The 25,454-nt window shown below is 36.7% G+C and overlaps 1 protein-coding gene across 1 annotated transcript in view; it reads right to left on the reverse strand.

The window, feature by feature from the left end:
* LOC104161494 (metastasis-associated protein MTA3-like) overlaps positions 1 to 25,091 on the reverse strand; it is a gene marked incomplete at its 5' end in the record, with an annotated part of 81,400 nt that extends 56,309 nt beyond the window's left edge. The window contains 4 exons of the mRNA XM_009699956.1: positions 4,591 to 4,665; positions 9,955 to 10,143; positions 15,384 to 15,483; positions 24,962 to 25,091. Of these exons, the coding sequence (XP_009698258.1) occupies positions 4,591 to 4,665; positions 9,955 to 10,143; positions 15,384 to 15,483; positions 24,962 to 25,091 (494 nt within the window). The remainder of the gene's footprint in view (positions 1 to 4,590; positions 4,666 to 9,954; positions 10,144 to 15,383; positions 15,484 to 24,961) is intronic.
* Between the last annotated feature and the right edge of the window lie 363 nt (positions 25,092 to 25,454).

Below are 25,454 nucleotides of genomic sequence, written 5' to 3' on the forward strand. Positions count from 1 at the left end.
AAGTCAATTTCATTACAGAGGAATAAAAAAAAAAAAAAGAGAGGACCCTGACAGTCAGCAATAATAAATCAACACTACCTGCCTGCCTCTCAAGAGGCAGCCTTTCTTTATCAGGTGTTTAAAATTCAGTCCTCCATTTCTCCTACAACAGGCAATTCTCTTCTCTGCTACACTCTTATTTTCTGATATCCAATCTTTGCAAGGCTCACAATCCAGGAAGATATTTCCCACCTTCAGAAAAGTATCATCAAAAGACTCTGCTTTTCCTTGAGCCATGAGGTGAGCTACCAGGTTGATCAGCTTTACTGCTTGAGTAGCCTGAGTAAACCTCCTCATGTAAACCACTGCTTTCTTCCATTTCAGAAAGTTGCCTCTATGCCATCCATCACTGTAACTCCCATTTATAAAAACGGCATCTTTGAGGAGCAATCTATGACAAATAGCAGTCCACGCGACCACAAATTAATTCGCATGCAATGAGAGCCCTTTTCCATTTATTTCCAAGGTAGGCTTTTTTTTTTTTAAACAAAGCAGGTTTTTGCTGTTCACAGATGCCTAGTTGTGTTCGGAGCTACAGACTTGACTTCCACTGATATATCTGGTGTAGTTGCAGTCTTTCCCGAGCACCAGGCTTGGCAACACTGCACTACCTTCAACAGGCCCACAGCAAAAATGCAAACATGGTGTGCTTTGCCTGCTTAAGTGAGTTTTCACAAGAGGAAGGAGAAAGAACAGCAGCAGCATCCTCCAAGTCTCATACACTGGTAGTTTTTCATCTGAGAACATTTCACAGCCCCAGCAGAAGAGCTCTCAACGGTGAACTCTTTCCGCTTAACAGCTTCAGGCCACAGGCTTTCCACAACTGTCTCTTTTTCGTTTTCATATTATACCCAACAATATAGAATTTGTTTTCAAACTGAAAAAGCATGCAAGACTGCAGGTCAGCAGCTAACATTCATTCCACAGAGGTTCATAACAAATTGATCCCATTCTACAAAAAAAGAGAAATAAATCTCATTGTGCACCTAGCAAGACCATCAGAACAAAAGAGAAAAACACACAATAAAGAGAAAGAAATGAGGAAAAGTAGCCTTGAAGCACTGTCAAAATGTAAAGGCATGTGAAACAAGCTGTATTAAGCCCTGACGGCAACTTCGGTGAGAAGTGACTATACACATTAATTAAATTTTAGCATACTTTTAGTACTGGCATGGGGGTTGTAAGGAATGCAATTTTAGCAATTGCTTTCCTCTTTTATTTACTAAAGTGAATGATATACTGCTTTCTACAAGACAATCGCACAATGCCATTTCAGTATAAGCTATATTTTTACAAACTAAAACGCAACAGAAAATATCACAGCTTGAATTCACACTGACCTATCAAATTTAGGTACCAAGAGAGAAGAAAGGATGCAGAAACAGTACTATCAACAAATAGTTGCATCTTCTGAGATAAAAGCTCTGCCTGTTGAAATTTAGAGGATGAAAACTGGCAAACTAAAGGTTGGAAGTTGAAATTCAAAGCATTCAGACAAGAAACAAAGCACCAGTTTGTAATAAGGGTAATAAATCATTGGAGCAATGTCACAAAGAGAGATGATGTTTTTCCTGAAAACAAAAAATTACATCTGATCTTAAACAGTAACTATTCCAAACAAGTCTTAGACTGCACTGTAAGGGAGGTCAAGCTACACTAACACAGCTTTTCACCAGGGCTCTACTACTTTTAATCAACTACCCTTGAAACTGAATGTTACTTCTTTTTAAGAACTTTTGTTATGAATATCTACTGACAAACATCCAAGAAATGACCACTTCTCTACTTAGTACTATTTTCAACAGTGGAAATAAATAAGTGAGAGGGAAATGCAATATATTGTTGTAGTACAGTAATTTAGTTATCCTTACATATGTTCTCCCTTCTTCCGTTGCAAAGTCTCAGCAGAAGTCTTTTTGCATTGAATCAGATTTTTAAGGAGAACACCACAATTAATGAGAACACGTTTCATTCAGTAGAATCACCCACCTGGCCTTCCTCAAACACTACATAATGGAGCGGTCATGAAAAGTCCCGTGTCGCCAAAAATGACTACCCAAGGCCTGAATTAGTTTTGCTAGACAAAGACAGATTCAGCACAGGCTGAGAACTTTAACGTATCTACTTCCCTTCACCTTGACTTGAAGGAATCACGCTCTGAAGGCAAGGTGGCAGCAATATCTCCATTGTCATTAAATCACCACCTTTACCTACCAAGCAAGGTTAACATTTAGTAGCAATTATGACAAGGAAACCTTTCTAACACCTGGCGCAATGCAGCCAATTCGCACAAAGAAATAAAGATAATTAAAGAGCAAGTTTTCATATTAAATCATACCAATCTAGAATTCAGAGACTGTATTTTATGCATAAGATTCAAGTATGCACATTAACCTTTTTGTCTTCCCATTCCGCCAAACTGCCCTACCCCTCACGCATGGCATTTAGAGAAGAATGACTCTGAAATTGTCACTTTCTTACCCAGCATATTTTCACCCTGAAATGCATTCAATTATCACAGCTTGTTCTGGTGGGGAAAAAAACCCGACAGATACCATTTTTACTGAACTTTATTATTTTTATCATTCCATAACAAACTACACAAGGGCAGGATGAAGTTCTGATCTCTCATTAGGAAGGATTACAGAAATGTTAACCAAGATAAAAATGAGGTATGTGGTCTACACTGGTTTTGTTATTGATGATCATATGCATGACCCTGAAAGAAAGTGTTCAATCCTGTGGTCTATTGCCATGTTCTGAGTTCGGATGTTCTAAGTTTACTTAGTTACAGGTAAAACACAGGCATTTATAAGAGCATTCAATTTAGATAACCATAAGCCTATGTGTTTCTCTTGTCAGTGAGGCTAAAAATCTAATCCCACAAAAGGATATACAAAGTCAACACACCATCACACACCTTGATCGTTATAGTAACAGAATCATAATAAATCTCTACAGAATTTCAGAAACGGTGTCTTAGTCTTTCACCAACCACTCCAGAGGAAGTATTGGGACAAGAGGAAATGGTCTCAAGTTGCGCCAGGGGAGGTTCAGGCTCGACATTAGAAAGAACTTCTTCACTGTAAGAGTCTTTAGGCACTGGAACGAGCTCCCCAGGGATGTGGTGGAGTCACCATCCCTGGAGGTGTTCAAAAAATGTTTAGATGTGGCACTTCAAGACATGGTTTAGTGGGTTTAGGGGGCATGGTGGCACCGGGTATATGGTTAGAATTGATCATCTTTGAGGTCTCTTCCAACCATAATGATTCTATGATTTCAAAAAAATTTCACAGGAAAGAAGATCAGTCCCTGATCAACCCAAGAGTGTTGACAAAAGTCAATTTGCACAATTTATCCTTACTCCATGGTTTTCAGTACCAATAAAATGTTTTTATCCAATTCTTCAAGATCATCCATTGCCCAATCCTTAAGAGCTGACAAAAGCCACAGCAAATCTCTGCTGGCAATACCTTTCTAGGATAAAGATTAACAGCGCAAAAAAAGCGTTAGAAGTGAAATGAATGGCGACAAACCCAGAAAATATACACAGCATATTATTTTCTATTTGTATTATCCATAGAAGTAAAAAGTCCTAGTGATTGTCCAAGACTGTACTATGTGGTAAAAGACTTTTCCCTGACTTTCCATGCCCTAACAAGATGATGTAGAAATGCTTTCAAATAATCCAGAACAACCTGAAGCAACCGTCTTTCTGACACACCACAACAAAATCTGGAGCAATTCCAAAAATCCATCTAACAATACAGCTGTAATCATTACAGCATAAAATTTATTTCCAATGTGCTGTACATAACATTACCACTAATTATCCAGCAAGTAAAGGAGTTACAAACGTAAATGTTAAATCATAAATTAAAATGGAGTATTTTTAAATATTTTATATTTCTAAACCAAGGAGTAAATATATAAAGAGCACTACATAAAAAGCACCAACACTGAATTTCTGCTTAAACCTGCTTAAAATATCCCAGTGTTGGAACCCAATATAATCTTACCATGTTTCTGCTCCAGAGCAACTCAAACAATCGAACATTGAATCAGAAGGATGAACACATCCACTGTATGCAGAACATTCTCAATTTTGTTTTTAAATCCTGGTAATGCCAAAGTAATGTTTTATCATGGAGTACCAATAAAAGGTTCACAAAATTAGCAGCCACTATAACACAATGTATTTTTCCTTCTCCTTCAGTCCCATGCCTCAAAGTCTAAAGTATTTGCTCTGTAGCCCATTTCCTTCTTATCCCATACTGCAGTAGGAACCAGGAATCACATTGCTACAAACCAGCACACAATACAAATGTCTTAAAAAGCTCTTCACAGCTACGTGATGTACAGTAGGCATCGGAGGATTTGACCATGTACGCCGTGAACAGCACAAAACCACTGGTCTATAGCCTGAAATATTACCATAGGCCTCCCACCATGTTTCTTTTTAAGAACACAAACAGATTTCTATGCTTTAACATGTTCAGACTTTTTAAGAACATGGCAGACTAGTTCATGCTGTAATAGTAATTAAATTACCTGTTGCACATATCTGTCAGTGGTTTTCCACATGTAATAATATTCAATGATGCTAGTCAGTGACTTCCAAGGGAGCTGAAAAACATTTGTTACAAATTAACATGGCTCCAAGAAATTGCAATGTCCGTATCTTATTAAATACATGTTAAAATCAAGCGTAGGTGATACTAATACTAAAATGTGAACGTATTAAATAACTATATTAAAATCCATATGCAAATGAATACATATTACTGTTAAAAACAGACAACCTTTCCTTACACATAACAAGGATGGAGATTTACAACAATAATACACATCCAAAACCAAATGTAATTTATTCTGTGTAAACCATATGGTTAAATGAAATGATCAAAACAGAATCCAGATTTCTATCAGGAAACACAGAAGGCAATATCTCTGTTATAAAGTGTATCAGACGGAGAACAACAGCAGGACTAAAATAAATCATCTTGACAAGACTGTGCTCGAGTCTCAAGATAATTTTACTCTTAAAAAATACAACAGTTACTGTACTTAGTTCACAAGTCTTTCAAGTCCTGTAAGAAATCAGCTGCTTATACAATACCACTAGTTTTCTATCAACCTCCGCACACTCTTGACCACTAAAAAAAGAAACAAAAGGATGCTAGGGACAAGTGCTACCTTGAGCAACAAGGGTGATACTGACAATGAATATTTCACAAAAATCCCTGTGAGAACTCAGGGCAATTGACAATGGTGATGATTGTTTTGGGTGCACATGTTCATCGGTAAAATAAAAATGTATTAGCCTAAGTTTAGGGGAGAAAATTAAGCCCACAGCAGCCATTTTTAATTACTACCAAATAATCTATTTAATTCCTTGAATTTTTTTCTGTAATTTAAATTAGTATTTCTCTTACAAAATTCATGCAATTTTTGTTCATAACCTGGAAACATGCTACTATTTTGTACATGATATTTTCTAGAGGCATGCATTAACACTAATATTCTCTGCTTTCCAGAAATAAGGATGATTTTTTGCAAGTCCCAGAAAATACAGGTGTGGAAACATATCTTTCCAACCTTACTCACTCCACTTTGGAGCTTGCTGCATGTCTTATACCAAAAGAATAGGTTCCTGAACCTTTAATTAAGTTCCTAAAACAACAGAGAAACACCGTATCAAGCTGCCTCTCCCTGCATGCAGGAACTCACAGACAGTTTTTCACGCTGCCTGCTTGCAGACATTTAGAGCAACAGAATCTGGCTCCCACCTCTGCCTTTCAGGAGCTGGGATTCAGGTCCAGACTCAGCTGTGAACTCTTTCTCAGGCAGTGTACCGCAGCATGTAAATCCCTGTCCATTTGCATTTCATTAAAAAGTAGCAGTGTAACAAATGCAGAAGCTGATGTTCCAATAAATAGCAACACAATTTGGTTTACTAAAATCCTTTTACTTTCTCAGGTAAACTACGCCTGAAGAGAAATCTGCCCAAGAAAAGGCCAGTGATGGGAACATGTTTCGTGCGGGGTCACAGATGAGCTGCTTCTCAGTCTCTAGGTCCATATTCTTCCTGGCATCTGGACGAAACACTATCACCTCAACTACCTGCCATCATCAATGAGTACATTTTAGCATCTCCATGCTTATTTTCCTTCCTGAACACTTATTAACACATTCATGCTACAGATGATGTTTGCCATTTCTCTAGAAAATACTTTAATCTGTTTTAACTATGATTCTGACATCAGTATGTTCATTCACTCAAAGGGCATCTACAATTAAAAGGTAATTAAGGTGCTTGAACTGGATAACCATAATCCTTTTACACTTTGATTCCAACTCAGAAAATCTGTTTGACAGACTGAGTATGAATATCCTGTATTCTGTTTACCTACTCAAATATCAAAACACTGTAGAGGCATGCGAATTTTCCAGAGGTTGCTCTGAACTGCCAGAGAAGCTGTGAACAGCCATAGAATAATATACTCTCATTACCAAATTCTATTAAATACTAATTGAAAGAAGTAAAAATAACCATCTGTGTTTCTTCTACATTTTTGTAGAAGAAAATCAGCAAAAAGGTGTCAGTAGTACAAAAACAGAGGGCAATTTTCAGTTTCTTTAGTTTCTTCAGGGTAAAAATGGACCACTCAAATCAGACCAACAGGAAAAACTTATGATTGTAAAGTATCTTAAAATGAACATGTTAACTTTAAGGCGCGTTTCTGTAATTTTCTGAAGTGGGAAAAAAGTTCCTCCTGTTTTCTATAAATGGTTCAAGTCTGATTCCCAAGTCCTTTCCCGCCATATTTGAGATGTAACAGTTACAAATTTGTAAGAACTGTTGATAATGAAAAACTAAAAGTTAACAAGCATAACAGATGTCTCTTACCATTACGAAAACAGTTATATTTGGAGAAGATAAAATATTTAGTCTTCCATTCTACTACCCTGAGATGTGAAGTAATTCAAGTACATCGAGTAAATTCAATTAACTTAAAAAGTTTAGGTTGATTAGGATTCACACAGGTTCTTAGAGACAGCAGAACATCAACAAATGAGCTCCTGTAACAGCTGATGAAAATCATTATTCAAAGGCTAGACTGGTAATTTGATAACAAATGAGCTGCTTCTGTCTATTGAAAAAGGTAAACTCCTTTACACCATTCAATTTGTAATAATTGTCTTGCTTACTAATATTTAATGTTTATAGCTTAATGCTTGAGCTGCACATTGAACATCAAATAGTGCCAGTTCTTACTAATTGCTGGAAAAGTAAATGAACCTGCCCTTTAGAGAACTAGCATGTAAGAGCTGCAACTGCAGCTGCCATGCCATGCAAATGCAGGACAATTCAGAAAGTGCAACTCCTGTGGCATATAACGACTCAAGCAGGTACTGCATAATCCTTCTGCTTCAGGAGACTGCTACCAACCACTTTCTGCCATGCAACGTGACAGTCTTGCCTGTACAGTGGCAGTACTGTGTGACTGCTTAGGTTCGGGTTTAATCTCGGGCACCACAGGATTTAATTTCATCATTAGATCCTACGCAGACAATCAAAGAAGTTTGCATGTATACTACCACTGCATTAGCTTCTTTGTCCACGCTCTTACAACACACATAAGAGTACTTACTTTTCAATGACGAGCCACTGAAAAGAGGGATGATAATGTATAAATGTATCCTCATGGAAAGATCACTGCTTAAGTGCTACATATTTATACCTACCTCACCTTGCAGAAACTTTTCATATATCCATGACCTAAACCTTGAAGGACTATTCCAGATGATTACTTAAAACCAAACGTTTGTTTTCAAATCTCTATACTTTTAGAATGCTACATAGCAAGTGAGAACACATAAATTTTACTCTGGAGAAATTAAGATATCCCAAGGTTACACAATGATTAAAATAATCAAAAGATTTCAAGCTATGTAGATTTAGATCAAGACTGTATGCACGAATACCATATAAACTGGTATGTAAAATAGATGTTCTTCTAATGATGTTTTAAAAATGACATGCCACTTTTCCAAAGGTAAAAAAAAAAAAAAAGGACTAAGGATAGACAAATAGACAACACCCCTGTTTCAACTAAATGAGACTATAATTAATCAGTGCCCCACATCCATTTCTGCTGCACTCCAACTCAACATTAACGTGCCCTCAGTAGGCTATGTAACCCTACCTCTAGATCTGTGCGTATCTCACTTGAGGAAGATGGCAAGGGAAAATCGCATTTTGGGAAGGAAGATTCAGTAAAAGAGGCAGGGTGTTAGGAGTCTACCCGAGATAAAATCTGAACAATTTAAACAGCTTCTAGTAGACTCACTCAAATACGTAGCATTTGAACATTACAAACACATAAGTGATTCCCGCCACACATTACACCACTGTATCACTTTAATGTATGCATATCAACAGAATTAGATATTACACAACACAGAAATCATACAGAAAATAAAAATACTACATAAATACCAGAGACAAGGCTTAGGCATACTTGGTCACAAATCGTGTTAGGACTCAACTTGTACACAGCTAATAACATCTGTATTATATGCTTTAGGCATTTTGAAAAGCCAAATACTACGTATTAGGAAACATTTAGTTAGAAAACATAGCTACTGAACTATTGTACAATTACAGCTGAGGATCGTTTTTATCTGTATGAGAAATAATAAGGAATTGTAGTTTACATTAAGATTTCAGTTCTAAAATTCTATAAAATATTCTTTTCCACTGGTATTTTCTTGAACAGAGCTATTTCATCCACGATGCAATTTTCAACCTTACGTGATGAATGCAGCGAACATTTTCTCCCTTAGGAATCTCAAAATTAAGCATGTAGATATAATACACCTGTTAAAATGTCAGTTCTCAGAAAAACAATAGCCTTCCCTTCCCACCTTCATTCAATTATCATTCAATTTCATTTCAGAACTGTGAAAGTGAAGGAAAGACAGCTCAGCTTGGTGCCAAGCCTCCCGCTGTTCCGCACTCTATCTTGGAAACACTTCTACGTTCACCATACAGTACCGTTCTCCCTCACAAAGATTATTAATAACTTCTGCAAAGAAAAAAAATCTGAGCTCTCAGAGTCAAGTGGAATGAGATTGTTGTGAAAGTGTTTCAGTCGACTTCAGGCTTAAATAATGGAATTCCTTTGGCTCAAATCCTAACCTTTTCACAAAGCCTAAGCTGAATAAATCTTTTTCTTTGAAAGAAAGAGGCTCTTCAAGAAACGTGAAAAAAATTTGCAGACAAATTACTAGCAGTCCCAGCAATCGGTGTTAGAATCAATTTCATTTCATTACTCCGCATTACAATTCAGCAAATTAAAACTTTGCTCTGATACTTCAGTACCAAAAACAGTGCACTCGGAACATATTGGAAAAACATTTCCTTTACTGCCAAAATACCTAATATGTCAGACTAACTCCCTGTAGTGCACTTTAAAAGCTCTTTGAATATAAATTTTTCTCTGCTAACCAGAGAAGGAAACCCCAGTTTTCCAAAAACACTCAGCAGAGCCATGTAGGTGCTAATGCATTTCACTAGAAATTGTGGAAAAGCTCTGAAAAGTTGCTGGAACTTTTTCCGATGCTTGTAAAATCCTTGAAAAAAGCCTTATCAAAACACATCAGCATGAGACATCCTACCTGGTATTAAACCACTGAACAGATTATCTTCCGTCAACATCTTTCCAAAGAATGGCACCGAACAAGAAAGCATACTGACTTTCGGCCAGATAAAATGTGTATGTATGTTAATTACATATATCAGCTCCACAGATTTTTTTTCTCTAGCTAATCTTCCAAACCTACAGAAAGCAGTTACGCTCACCCCTACAAAAACACAGTAACAGAAGACTGTACTACTTTCGTACTTACAAAGTCCTGTCGAATGTCATTGAAGTCCTTGCCATATTTTTCCAATGCCTCTTCAAATAAACTAGCTTCTGATGCTGACCACTCTTCCATTTCATCTCTACACAAGACAGGCCCTCCAAGTGGCACTAGAACACTGATGGCACTGCTCAAATCATAGTTGTGTTTATGCAGTGTATCCATTGCATGAAACTAGCAAGGAGAAGGAAAGAATAAAAATGTGTTTAAATCAACAGTAGTCCATTTCAGTTAATGCAAATTCAATGTATTATTTTCTATAAGCCACAAAAGAAGCCTCAACTAATGCTGCATTTAGAATTTACCTTGACATCGTAAGTTTTCTGCTGTGGATTATAAGGAAAATAAATTGTTTATTACTTAATTTGGGAAAGGAAATGCCTTAATAAAGTGTGTACTAAAAATGACATTAGTTTATTAGTTCCTGCAAATTACTAGCAAACATTTCTAGAGAATCTTCAGTTGGTAGAAACTGGTTCCAAGTAATCCAATAGAGACAGTGGCATATATTGACTGACAGGCCATTTTCACTTAACAGAAGTTCTAAATAGTAGCTAAACAGCTGCCCAAACATCTATATGCTCAATATTCTCACTGCTGGGGAAGGAAGCCATTTGCTGTTTTCATTATCACACTGAAAAGTAAGAAATACTTTTGTCCCTTGTTAAACTCTGTTGTCAGAGATGGATAAATGAGGTTTCTTTGGTTAACTTTCCATTATAAAAGAGGAAAACAGAAAACAAACAATTTATAGCATTTTTCATTTTACCGGTAACACTGAACACTCACATCACTAAGCAATGGTGGAGAATAGAAAAAGTAAGCAACTACATCATGAATCCACCCGCAGGGAAAATGAGCAACATACAAGAAGCCTTTCTGGCTCAGCGTCCCAAAAGACCCCATCGCCACAATCTTAAGTTATTTTGCTGAAGGAGGTGTTAGAGGTATAAAGCACAGTAAGGAGTGTGACTAACACCAGTCTCCTACCTATTTGTTCCACCACAGCGATGAGTTGCAACTGTAGCATGAAATCTCTCAGATAGCCCTAAAGTCGTCTTATGAGAAGGGACACCCAAAATCTTTCAAGGAAGGACCACTCTTGCATTGTGTGTCAGTACAGCACTTACAGAGCAATTTCAGTTGAGCTTCCGTATGCAAATGTATTGCAACTAATGAATTCTCCTTATCTTTTGCCATCTCCTATGAGTGGCGAAAGTCTTTCTCCAGCTTTCAATATACCTCTTTGAAGCCTATCAAGCATATGATTCTTGAACTGTTTTGTCTGCAAGAAGTAATATCACTATTATCCTACAATATGTCATTTTCCTTATGGTTCAAGTCAAATTCACCAGCCTTGAGAAAAAGCCATTGTTAAAATTTCCATTCCTAATATGGAAATATGTAACATAATGTCTAAGATCCATAATCTTCAGATTAGAGAATGTAAAATAAAACCACTGGTTAACTGCTTATCATTCAGGCAATGAGTAAACCAGGCCCCAAAACTGAACTCTTACAGTGTATCTGTTACCAAGGTTTAAATCTTTGTTTAAATTGCAGCACTTGTGGAAAAGTAGTACATACTGGGCATTTGCCAAGGGCTGCTAAATCTGGATCTATTCACTGATACCAACTTTCTTAAAAATTACAGCAGAAGTGAATAAATCAGGATCTTGTTCTTGCCTTATGTTCATTTTTCCATCTATAATAAACATCTGATTCCATAAAGCTTTTTTTTATATTACTTAAGAAAAGATTTATAATGCACTCTGTGCATAAGCGGCATCTTCACCGAGCTGTTCTGTGACAGAAGACCATGGACAAGTTCCCATGATAACAACTCTTTGCCTTCTGCAGGTTTGTCAGCCCTCATCTGCAATTAAAGTCCCATATTGAACTGAGTAAACTGTGCTAGAAAACGCAAGAGCAGCCAGAAGACAAGAAGTCCTGAGTATCTCCTTTTTATTTGCTTTACCCAAGGAATGAGAAAACTGCAAGAAACAACTAGTGGGTATCTGACACCTATGGAGGAGGAGGCTAGGAAGACCTGGCATTGCCTGTCCCAAATACAAGCTTGAAGGACAGAGGAAGAACCACCCTTCCCTAAGAACTCTTACCCAGAGCATACTGTCCAGCGCAGAGAAGGGGTCCCACCAGAGGAAAGGTATAAGCCACACAGAGAGAATTTCAAGTCCAAATTTAAGCAGGTAAAGGAAGAAACTATCCACCAACACCTAAGCAAGGGCTGCATGGAGTTGGGAAGAAAGGGAATGACAGGCATGCTGCAAACCAGCCTTAACACACAGTTCCCAAACCAGCTGCAATTTCAGTAGTCAGTTAAATCAACTAGACTGAACTGCCTCCAACAAAGCACTCAAACTGGAAACACGGTATGGATTCTATAATTCAATAGTATTTCAAACATGTTTATCTTCAGAGCGACACATATTTCAAAAATCATTAAAAAGGTGTCACAGGCATGCTGCAAACCAGCCTTAACACACAGTTCCCAAACCAGCTGCAATTTCAGTAGTCAGTTAAATCAACTAGACTGAACTGCCTCCAACAAAGCACTCAAACTGGAAACACGGTATGGATTCTATAATTCAATAGTATTTCAAACATGTTTATCTTCAGAGCGACACATATTTCAAAAATCATTAAAAAGGTGTCACTCAAAATGCCAGTATTTCAAACATGTTTATCTTCAGAGCCACATATATTTCAAAAATCATTAAAAAGGTGTCACTCAAAATGCAAAGGAAAAACCTGTTCATACTTTTCACTTTGAAGAGACATCCAAAACCAGATTTACATCCTTACAGCAAAGTAGCACAGGTTCTTCCGAACAAGCCCACCACAAGGAGAAGGGATTCCATCAACCTGCTTTGCTTTAATGGCTCTCATCATCACTGTAAGTACTACGCAATGTTTAGGAATCTGATACCTTCCCAGTTTCTTTCCCTTCTCAGAGATCAATTTTCATTACAAAAGAAAGCATTGTCACTGAGAAGGCCAGAAATGCAAGTTTCACTTGGTTGTTTGCCTCACAAGTCTTTATCACTGTAACAAAAGAACATTTACGATCATCTAAGAAGGTAAACATATTGTTTCATGTCTTTCAGTAGGGTTTTCTAAAAGCATTGGTAGTTTCCTGCCTTGTCACATTACTTGCCCCGTATTTTCAAAATAAGGAAGTCTGAAAGTAGCCTCTCACTTGCTGTTGAGCTGCATGACCTCCCTAACATGTACATCCACCCTGAATTTACTCATGTTTATAACCTATGCATTTATTGTGAGGTTTGGGGTTTTTTTTAGTATTAGTCTGTTCACAGTCATCTCTAATTGAAACAAATAATTAGGAATACTGGAAAGCCACAGGTGTGGTGTATAGAAATCCCATTAATAGCACTTCAGGTGCAAGGGTTATCTGCCTTGCATTAAGAATACAGACAGTATAATTTTCTTAGTGTTACGCATCTACATCCCTTCCAAAGTATAAATGACACACACAAGTTCCGCAAACGCCTGTACTAACTTTAACTGCTGCTCAAAATATGTTCCCAATTAACATGGGAATGTTTGAAAGAGTAACTACTATAGTGACAAATATGTCTTTTCTTAACTTAGAAGGAAGTACACTGCCAAAGAGCAAAAGAGAAGGGTTTTAAAAAGCTGAGGTGGTAGGAAAATGAGAAGAGACAGACACAATAATTAAACCTGGAGTGGCTCCTCTAGTGCCTCATTATAAGATATGCCTTTCATTAAGTGTAATGGAACTTAATGGATCATTTGCAATGGAGAAACATTTATACAGCACAAACACCAAATGCATCCCTTTATTAGCAGCATTGCACATGTACTTTCAAACACGAAGAAATTTCTAAAAGGATGAATCTATTCTATTAATCACTGAATACAGTAAGAATGAGGCACAGTGTGTGGGATTTAATCGAAATTCTTAATCCAATGAAATCTTAATAAAATGAAAAATATTAAGCTAAGGAAGTAGAACTTCGATGGAAAAAAATAAAGCATTTAATGTGAACAGAATTGTGTTGGTAAGGTCATATCAGCAAGTGTAAAACAGAAAACTCATTTTGAGTAATACTGAAGACATTGCATTTTGCCACTGCTTTTACTACACTACTGTAGTCCAGACTAAATCAGTTTCCTGTTTAACATCCTTTGAGTACACTGCAAAATTTAAAAAATTAAGTGTTTTTCTCATCATACTAACGAATATATTTTATCTGGAATGTAAGAACTGCCCTACTGGATCAGACCAGTCATCCATCTACCCAAGCATTCCGTCTCTGACAGCAGCACCAAGGCATATTACTTAGAGAAAATATGCAGGTAAGTCTAACCACAGCCTGAGATCAATTCCCATTTCATTTACCAGCATCTATAAACCTCGGGAATTAGGAATGCTAGATGGTACACCTCTCTCTGTTCTCCTCAGTACCCATTCATGGACCCATGGTCCACAACTCTTCTAACCCCTTTTCTTAACCTGCTGATATTGTCTGTTCCCATAAAATGTTGTGTAACTAAATCCTAGGGGCTCTCTATCCACTTTGTAAGGCAGTACCTAACTGTTTTAAACTGATATGTTGACTTCATCGAGTGCCCTCTGGTTCAAATACTCAACGATTTGATGAGTAGCAGATCTACTTTAGCCTTAACTATCATCCTCATGATTCTGTACACAAATAATAAAGAACTCCTGGTGACGTCTTTGGAAATCTGAGTCCAACATGATTCTATGATACAGTAAATTTTTTTTTTTCCCTCATATAGTTTTCCTGGCATGCTTTTGTTACTGTAGCACACCTTGTCATCTCAGCTAATATGAATATCGGTCTGTAATTAATATATTTTTAACTTTCTCTAAAAGATGCAGGTGCTTACGTTACAGTGAAAACTTTATTAAACTAAGGAAACATCCTAAGGATATCCTAAGTAAAATATTCTTCAAAAAGCTGCTTACAAAGTCAGATTGTTTATCTTTTAGAAAATTTACTGACACACACATCTAGTAAGTGCAAATTATTAACTAAACAACTTTCAGTCAGCTTTATTACCATATACTTTAAATCACACTATTGATCAATTATACCAAATGAATCCCTATACAATGTGTATTATCCACTCTGCTGTGCAAATTATCAAATACGAAAATTTTATATTTAAATAGATTTCACCTCAAGTGATTTGCGGTATGATCACAAGGGCACCACCAATAAGCTTACAGAAAACACACAGGATTATCTACCATACACACATGCACCTTGCACGCAGGTATCTAAAGGAAAACAGTTATCCAGAGGACTGGGACTCTGGAGTTATAGATAGTGTTGAACTCACAGGTATAAAAAAAGTTGTAGGGCTTTTAAGAAGCCACCTACCAGTGTGATGTCTCGGGAAGCAGCAGCTGCACTCATGTGTAAACTAGGTTGCCTGACAGAACTACTGCAGTCCAATGCTCGAGCAAACGTGCCAACCGCACTACAACAGGGAAACAGCAGACAGTAAATACATAGAAAGATGTAACTTCTTTCTTATTATAAGACAACGTCGTATCTATAAAAGTGTCCTTTTAAAAATAAAATTCACATACTCTTAAGATTTCAGATCTTTGCTAACAAAGGACAATTTGATAAAGACAAATCACTTAACACTGCAGTAAAAACTCTGACCTTCTCCCCCAAAAGTAACAATCTACATATAAGAACAGCAGCATGGAAACAAAATATACTCAGAGAATTCTAATGTACCAACTTTTTACTGTACCAATTTTTGCTTAATTACAAAGTCAAAGATCCTACTCAGTTTAGGTTTTACAATCATGACTATAATTTTAAAAGTTAAAAAGCCACAATGCTGTTTAACAAATTACAATGCAAATAAAAAAAGGGGGTTCACCATGTTCCCCTGAAGAAATTAGTAACATTTTATTCATTTCAGTAATGCCTGTCTACTACTTCCACCAGTGAGGCAAAGAAAGCATATTGCTTAGTCTCAGGTACCTCCAAAATCATGGTTTTGTCACAGATATGGATCTCTCAGCCTACTTAATAAAAGCATTCCAGTGTTCGAAATGGACCTGTTTTTCTCCAGACCTTTACCTTTTTTTTCCCTTCACTTTTGTTGATGAATCGTACATGGCATTTATTATACTTACCAGAATAACAAAAGATAAGGAATAGAGGTGGAGAATTAGTATGACAGTGATTGTTCGAAACTGCAAACTTTTCTTGGAAGCACATCCACATACCATGCACAGTGAAAGGAAAGATGCACAAGAGAATTTGACTGGGCTCAGAATATCATACAGAAAATGAGCAAAGATGCAGCAGCATGTGAAAAAGATTACTGATTAACAGAACAGAAGCTGCTCCAGCACCCTGAGTTGCATGACTTTTGAGGTGCATTGCATCACTATGATATTAGAAAAGAATTATTTGTTGCAGTTATGACATAAGTCCTTCTAAATCCAAAGAACCAATTACTCACTCAACATTTTTAATACAGTCTAAGTCTCCACACTAAGGACTGGAGCCCCATTCAGCAATTACACTCTACCCAAGTTATAAGGACAGAACTATTCTAATGAGAAATGTCACTGACAATAGAACAACACACTGAAAACGTCACATTATCGTGTACTATAAACCTGCCATTCAACAATAAAATAATGTAATGTGCATCAAGAGTTTAACTCACCAAGGTGTATCATTGATGATGGAGAAACTGGCAATAACATCTGTTATTGCAATTTTATCTTGAATCTCAAAACATTTAATACTGAATGCATGTTTCAGTACTTGCTGCCAAAAACTCCTAAGACACAGTTAAGATTCAACAGCAGTGATTCACATTCCAAATATTAACTGCTTAAATTTCTAAAGGCTGTGGAACAACTAGGTTATATTCAAACGTTGTTCCACAACTTTTGCTCCCTCTTTTCAGAAATGGCAAATATGTGACAAGAACACACACACTTTCTATTTTCTTTTTTAAAAAGTTTGGCAGTACATAAAACAGTATTTGTCCGCAAATCAGTCCCGAGAATAAGGCTCTATTGTGAACACATTTCCTGATAGTCACTCAACCCCTTTAAACATGCTGGCATTGATAAGGGTTGTAGCTAAATAGTCTTTCCTGTGATCCTTCTGTCGCTACTGTTCAAACCAGTAAAGCAGCATGTGGCATGACTGCATTTCCCTTCTGCTGCTGCCTACTAGCTTCTTATCTTCCTTTTGCATAATTAACACTATTTTCTTTTGACCATATTTCTAAAGTAAAATCAGAATATGCTATGAAAATTACAAAAAGTATGTCCTCACAAGTCACTCTCTAGCAGATCAAATGTTTTAGGCTGACTTCAGAGCCTGAGCATATGTGAATTATGTTGCCCAGTATGTAAAGTCAAAATTAAGACACAACATAAAGCCAGGTTTATTTCCAATAAGTGATAAAGAATTGATGCACTAGCTGACATCGCTTCCAGTGCTGTACTGAGTAGGAGAGGTTCGCAACCATCAGAGGAATACAGCGTGGGAGCGCGAGGTACGTGAGCGCAAAACAAATAAGAACCACCATAAAACATAGGCAGCATGCCATGCTGGGGGCGGGGAGAGGTCTCTATGTGTCTGTGGCTATGTGTCAAAATCAATATAACTACCAGTTCACCTTTCCGTGGAAACTTTTGAAAAACGGAGAATTTTTCAGACTATCCAAATAAGCGTAGGAATCCTAGAGCATTTGGCTGTTAAATAGTAACTAGTCTCAAAATTTAACAATGATATACAGTGTTCTGTATAATCTAGCCATACAATCCAAACCCAAATTCAATATTAATTTTAGAAATCATTAAAATACCTTATTTGTTGTTTTTACATTTAAAATACATATATGAGAAACATCTTGATACAAAGGTCAAACAATTCCTTTGTCATTTTTCCTTGCATGATTCCCCTCTTCAATAATACCAACAAAGAATTATTTTAAAAATGTTAAAAGGAAAAAAAAAATCAAACAATCATCAAAAAACTAACCAACAGCCATTTCCAGAAGACACGTTATTGTCTTCACCTGCCTGCTACCAAAATAAAATTCAGTATTAAGCCGACGCAGGCTGAACAATCACACCGTAACTACTCATTTTTTCCTTTAAACAGACACTTTAATGTAAATGTTCCATTAAGTTGGTAGAATCCAAAGAATAACTGTAAATATTTAATTAAAGTACATTTAATTCAATAATAACAATAATAAACTCACTCAACCAAAAAAATGTGCTCAGTAAGCTAGTCACAAATTAGTTATTCAACAAGTAATTAAAAGTACTGAGACATCAAACAGAAACTGACACTGCCCATGGCTCCGAAAATAAGCTAAAGCCAAAAGGCACACAGACAGTGAATTACACAGGTTGCAGAGAGATGGACAAGAATGATAAACAACTGATGATAGCAGCAGAGAGATCACTCTTTGCACAGGCTGTATCAGCAAGCAGGTGTAACAGCTTTATGGACTAGACCAAATGATCCGGTGTTACTTTAATCAGGTTCTCCTTGTTTTAATTATCTTAAAGACCAGAACCAAGAACATGCTCTCAAGGACTTGTAACAGAGATTGCAGCTGACAACTGTACAAACAATAAAAAAAAAATTCAAGATAATCCAGTGCCAGGATCTAAGAATATGGAATAAATCCACAACTTCAGCAAAACTCAACAATATCTATGTCCAGAAAATAACCTGACAGTGAACTCTAGGCATGAAGTAGCTCATCATCATCTTGTTGTGCCTGTGTGCCCTACATTCAGGCAAAACTTCAGATTAAGTATTGAACACAGAAAACACATTGCTCCAAATTTCTTATAACTCAAATCTAAGACATTAAAGGAAGTAGTTGTTCATATTTTTGCCTAAGATTAGTAGTACTGGTAGCCAACGAAATTGTGAAGCAGCAAATGCAAGAGACCATCATAATACAATTCTAAAGATTGAATTGCTCATCCGTAACCAGTTTTGAAAAGGGACGTTATTTACCAAACAAAATCTGGAACCACTGTGATTATATATGAGGATAAAAATAGTCACTAGTCTCCCCGGTAGCAACAGCAGTCCAGCATCAAATCACATCCAGAAAGTTCTGGGTCCAGGCCAGTAACTCTCTGTTTTCTTCTACTTTGTATTTTCAAAAATCCAGCTGAGACAAAGATCCTTTTTAATCTGACGATGTTTATTTTAAAATTGTTCACTTTTATACATTGTTCCTCCGTTTCAGTGATATGAGATGAGTAGTGGGTATACCCTAGACACCCTTAAACCGAACCACCTCTGTGCATACATGGGTCTGCAAATTTTCCTCATATATTTGCAAGCTAATGAGTGAGACCTATACCTCACCTCAGAGTTAACATTTTTGAGGAAAATAATTAAGTGGGTCTTTGGTGGTTTCCTACATATTAGGAAAGCTTTTTCTTTTCCTTATTATTATGTCAATGTTCCCCTTCACTATGAGTTGGAAATGGTCCTAAAAGATGACCTCTTAGACTGTTATCAATAACAGCATTTTACAAACAGCCAATTAATATGTGATTGCTCCATAAGAGAATCTTGTGACACTTAAAATCTTGGAAAGAATGAAAAAAAAAAAAAACAGCACAACCTTCTTCAGTGGAGATATCAGCACAATATTAAAGCTAAAAAATAATATCCCTGAGATTTTTACTACTGGATAATGCAAAATCTGACATGAAGAACATATTCATAGTAAAATGATGCTGTTCCAGAAGACACATTTTCCTTGCATTTCTAAGCAACTGTCTGTGTAGTGCTATGCCTCATTATTATCGCTCCAGGTATTTAGAGCGCAAAGGGAGATGTCTTGATAAACATGAAAGTCACCTGTCACTGTTCCTTCTCTGAAAGTCTCAAGAAGTTAGCGTACGGGGTGGCATTACATGTAATGTCCCCATGCACCACAATGAACCTTCCGTTTCATTACTAAATGAATAGAAATGGAACATGTGTGAAATCTTTATTATTCAACAGAAACAGAATCTGATAGATACGAGTCGTTTAATACACACGATATGATTTAAGCTATCATCTGTACACCATCCTGTAATTTCAGAGTCAGAGGAGGATACTTACAGCCCCCCAAAATAATGAAAACACTGTTGCAGAAATTTTTTCTTTATAATGCAATAGACGAAAATTCATGAATAGATGCAAAAAGAAATTCAGCTTCAAGTTTGAATTAGCTGTTTTCAAATGAATTTGCTCAAGAAGAAATACAGTAACACAAAATGCACAAAGGAATAAACATGTACTGGCAAAGCATGACAGACAGGCAGAAACATAGTATTTTTGATACTCCTAGTAAACTCGATGTGAACATATTTTTCCTTTTTATTGCCAAACCATCTGCCTACCATTAGAAGCTGTAATTCACCTTGCTAACAAACATCTAGTTTTGCAAGTGCAGCACTGGCATCAAGATTTTTCACCATCTTTACCACATAATTTTATGTTGCAACTCTGCCATTAAATTTCATTACCTCTTTCATCAACTCCAATTCCTCTTACTTCTCACCACCGAAAGAGAATCCAGAAGCACACTAATACTGAAGCTTTCAAACCAGTGACTTCTGTGTGTTTATTTTCATTGATGAGCTTTGGGAGTCTTGTCTACTGCCACTGACTATACTGAATTATCTTGCAAGAACAGAGTATTACTATTTGAGCACACTAAGATGTTTTCACTTACTGTTCTCAGTTGACAAGTGTATTATTTTCCTCAATACAATGAAAGACACATTGCTAGCTGAAGCTGCATTGTGTTCCCTTCCTCACTGTAAGACAAATTTGTGTAACAAATACACTTTCATACAACATAAGCACTTACAACAATCAACAGTAACCAACAGAAAATGAATGTAATCACTGTCTTACAGAAAATGGAAAACTGGGAACACAGGAAGGATCAAGCTCTAATTCAAAATGACTAACACATAGTTTTCCATTCTTCTGTGATTTTACATCAAAAAATAACATATTTCTCTTGAATGCCTGCTTATGTTAGCCAGAGGTATGCGATGCCATTTAATTTCAAAGAAATCAAAGAACAAATTTTTAAGATGGAGATGCAATGCTTTAAGGCTATTTTAATTCGTCTTCAAAACTCTGATTTAGTTGGAAATAAGCTGGGACCACAAATGTCTGAAAAATAGCTTGATTTAGAGATATATTCCTTCCAGAAGACTATAGATGAAGCAGAAGAACTAAGATGTTAACCATGTCACTGCATCACAAAGTACACAAACAGAACTATAATGTACCAAAAACATATCATGTAATGAATTAAAGACCAAATTAGCAGTTAGAAAGAAAATTTTTAAAAATGGGTCAGGTCTACAGCTCTCAGCATCTGTCCAGACAGGAGCCCACACATCCTACTGCATTTGAGTCTCGTCAGGACCATTTTCACCTCATTGACAAACCAAAAAAAAATACAGGACTATTATGTTATACACACGATAGGAAACTTTCTATTTCCTAATATTATACAAGTTGGAACAGAGTTAGAAAGAGAACATCAGATCTCACATGGAAATTAAGTACTCCTTGAATATTAGGAATGACAGAGACTGATGACTGGAGAAAACAGGGTGCATCTCCACCAGTGTTTTAGTTCAAATTAGGAATGGAGTTTCAAAGCAACTGTTCCCAGCATCTTTACCTACTGCACTTTAACCAACATCAAAACGTATCTTGTAGCATACAAACTGGATTTCTGTTAAGTTAAACAGTAGTTCCACATGCTCATAGATATTTAGTCCACGGGACCAGGTTAGAGTTAGCCTAAAAATAAAACTGCTCAAAGTGTGCACAGTGTGGATGCTAGGTCCTCAGCACGAAACATGTCGATTCTACAAATCTACTTCTACTGTATTGTACTATTTGCTAACGTGGACAGATCTAAACTGCTGTTGCAGCTTCCCAGAGTTCTGTTCTTCGAAGCTTGTAGACACAGAACAACTGTTGCCAATATCTATGACAGAACAAAAACTGGTTGATGAAGCCGTATCTCATTTGAATGGAGTAGAAAATGGTGTTGGATTTCTCATTGCCAGAGTACAAATGACAGTGCATTAGCCAAGAAACAACTCAAAACCAGAATAAATTAGACTGATGCCTCAAGCCTCTCCTAACAGATGGTTTTGCTAGTTCAAGCAAGAGCCCTTGCCCAAATTATGCTTCAGTAGTACCAATAAGGTACTTTCAAGATTTGTAAATCCAGAGAGTCAAGCAAGACTACTGAGGGAGGTCAAAGTTAAGGATCCTTCTGCTGAAGTATTCTTACGCTTTTTTCAAAATCTCCACAGATTTCTCTGGCATTGCTACCTCTAATTTCTGGACAAGATAGGCATACTCTTCTACCTTTACATCCAGTAAATTATTGCATGCTAGGGCTTAGTCACAGGCCCAGACCAACCAAGCATATAAACCTAGAAAAAAGGCTTCTCATTCCCGAGACAGCAAAAAAAACTTGTAAGACTGGGAAAGCTACATGCCCAAGGCCAAATACAAAGGTTCTTGCAAATGGGCAACACAAATACAAAAACCAGAAGAAGGTATTTAAACACCTTCTAAAGAACCAACAAAGTGTGCTTGTGTGATTGAAAAAGCTAAAGCCTATAATGACAAAAGCAACTCTTCCTTCAACCAGAACAGACTGAAAAAAATTGAGAATACTGGATGCTTTTGACACAGCATGTAAAACGGACCACGTGAAAATGCTTTTAAATTCTCAAATACAGACAGTATACATACACTCAACCAAAATCACATATAGGAAAGCATTTAAGAAGAAGTTTTTATTGTCAGAATTTCAAATTTACTAAACTAAACATAATCAGAGAAATACCATTCTCACTGGAAACCCAACAGGCACAGCCAATGCTCAGTGAACTGCAGTTAAGACGACAGCACAGCTATCTTCTCAGTCTGTAAACACAGTTCACCAGATCATAACACCAACTCCAGCATTACTCAAGCAGCTTTTAGGGGTCCAGTATAATGCAAGCTTTTACCTGCAAGTACTCAACATACTGAATTTAAAGCTGCCACAATCATCATAACAGAACTGCTTCTCCAGAAATTGGTGAAAATCTGTCTTGGAAGCACTTAATGCAACAGAAATGTGATCTTGCAGTTGGTCAATGCAAGTACATAGGAGCTTGGAAATAGTTTCTTTCAGTTCAAAAGCAGCTTACAAAGATGAATGGAGTTTTGTGGACTAAAGTGGTACCTGAGTAACATCTGATCAGAGATGGTCGGTAGTGATCGCCTACCACAAGATCTTGGATAGCTACAATTAGTCAGCGTGGCCAAAACCCATTCCCGGTCATAACAGAAAGCTTCTTTACAGAAATTTATCAACTCCTAAACAAATGCAGTCTTGGTCAGGGCACAGCATTGCACAGGGGAAGAAGAGAGAAGAATGTTTTTCTCTAAAAATTTAATTTATTCTCTGTCATTTCCCAGTAGACTGCTTACTAGTACACTCCTCTGGGAACACTTTCAGCTTCACAATACACTACTTCAGCTTCCCAGAGTGGCTGCAAACTGAGGAATAGAGGGATGTGAAGGCAATGAATGAACTCTTCAAAAACACACATAATCTTCATGCAGATGGTTTTTAGGGCACCCCATAACGGTCTGCCCATATGTGTCCAGGTATTATATTGCTGGTGACAGAAGTAGTTCCATTTCATGAGCTCTGTTCTATGGAGCATCTACCAGACATTGTGATCTTCTGAAGAGATGCACGTTTACACCTATATCCCCCCCTCTGGCTTGCTTGGAATTCAACAGGGGCAGGTAATTTTTACTGTTGTATAGAAAGGATACAGCACTACAAAGTGGGGGAAAAAGAAGAAACCCAGGTGGATCAGTATCTGAACTGTAAAACATTAAATTGGCAACCCATTTCACCATACACATAAGCTGGAAAATACAAAGCAACTTCTGTATTTCTTTCCTGAAATGCTTGGTTCAAAAGAGAGAAAGAATAAAGAACAAAAACTGGAAACAACATAAAAGGATTATTTGCCTAAGAAGATTTCAGACTACCCTCTGCAACGAGGTTACAGAAAATACAGGAGATGGAGAGATTCAGGATAAAATCCCTACATTAGCTGTGATTAACAGTTCTCTGCCATCTAAGTATGAATTACAGGACAGGTGAAATATGCTGTGTATTATGAGTGTAGATTGTCCTTCAGTAAGAAGTCTATAGAGTTTTGAAATTTTTGGGTTTTGGTTTTTCTGGTTTTTATTGAAAGTAGAGGTATAATTTTTAAACGTATTTATAAATTCCAAGGGTTTTGATGTTCCTCTCATAAATCTGCATAAACGTATGTTAATTTATAACATTGAACTGACCAGATTTTTTCACTAATGAAATGCATCACTTCAAAACTTTTATTTCAATATTCATCCAAAATAATTGCACTGCGTATTACTCAGTTTATATGCAAATTGGGCAAGTTCTGCATCCATTTCATTTGTTAACATTTTCTTAATTTCTACTCTTAACTTTTATTTTACACTATGAAATTCCAAGTACTATAATACAACACTGAAATATTAACACTGCAATCCTGTTTCATTTACTCTGAGGGGAAAACAGACTGATGTCTACATTTAAAGTATTAAATTCTACTATAACCTGAAATACAGGGAGTATCGCATATTCCAAAACTCACTCTCTTTTTCTCTCTTCTGTATTGGTAGCTTCAATAAATATGCAGAAGGTTATTGTCTGATTTTCTCTTTTAGCTAACTGTGGGAAAGAGAAGGGCTCACAAAATGGTAAACAAGTTGAGTAACACGATATAGGGGAATAAATAGTCAGTAGAAAAAGGAAAAGGAATTTTTTTTTTATTAGAGGATTTTAATCTTACCGTGCTACAACTAAAAACTGGTCAATCTGACGGTCAGTAAGGGGGCTATCTGGATCCCATACTTTTACTTCCAGCTTTGCCTGTTCTCTGTCATCTAATTCTCCTGTCAAAAGGTAGATGGGACAAAACACTTATTACTCACAATGTTTTCCTCTGTGTATCTCTTGCACTATGTTTAAAAGAGACATTGTACATTTTTAACACACACACACAGAGTACTTAACAATCAGCAGTTACCCATTTAAATTCCATAATGCAGTATCAGCAAAACAAATATCTTCCCTTAACATCAGCGTTTCAATTTAAAAAGGCATTCTTAGGAGGCATAGTATCAAAGAACTTTAATAAAAATGTGATTATAAACTTGAAACCATAACGTAAGTAACCAGCAGTTTCTTTAAATTGCTTCCCAACTATATCAAAGTTACTGTTTCACTTAGCCATATTAAAATAAATTTTACACTTATCCAGTTTCAGCAATTAAATTCTATTC

This window comes from Cariama cristata, unplaced genomic scaffold (assembly GCF_000690535.1).
Source record: "Cariama cristata isolate BGI_N322 unplaced genomic scaffold, ASM69053v1 scaffold10875, whole genome shotgun sequence".
NCBI lineage: Eukaryota > Metazoa > Chordata > Aves > Cariamiformes > Cariamidae > Cariama > Cariama cristata.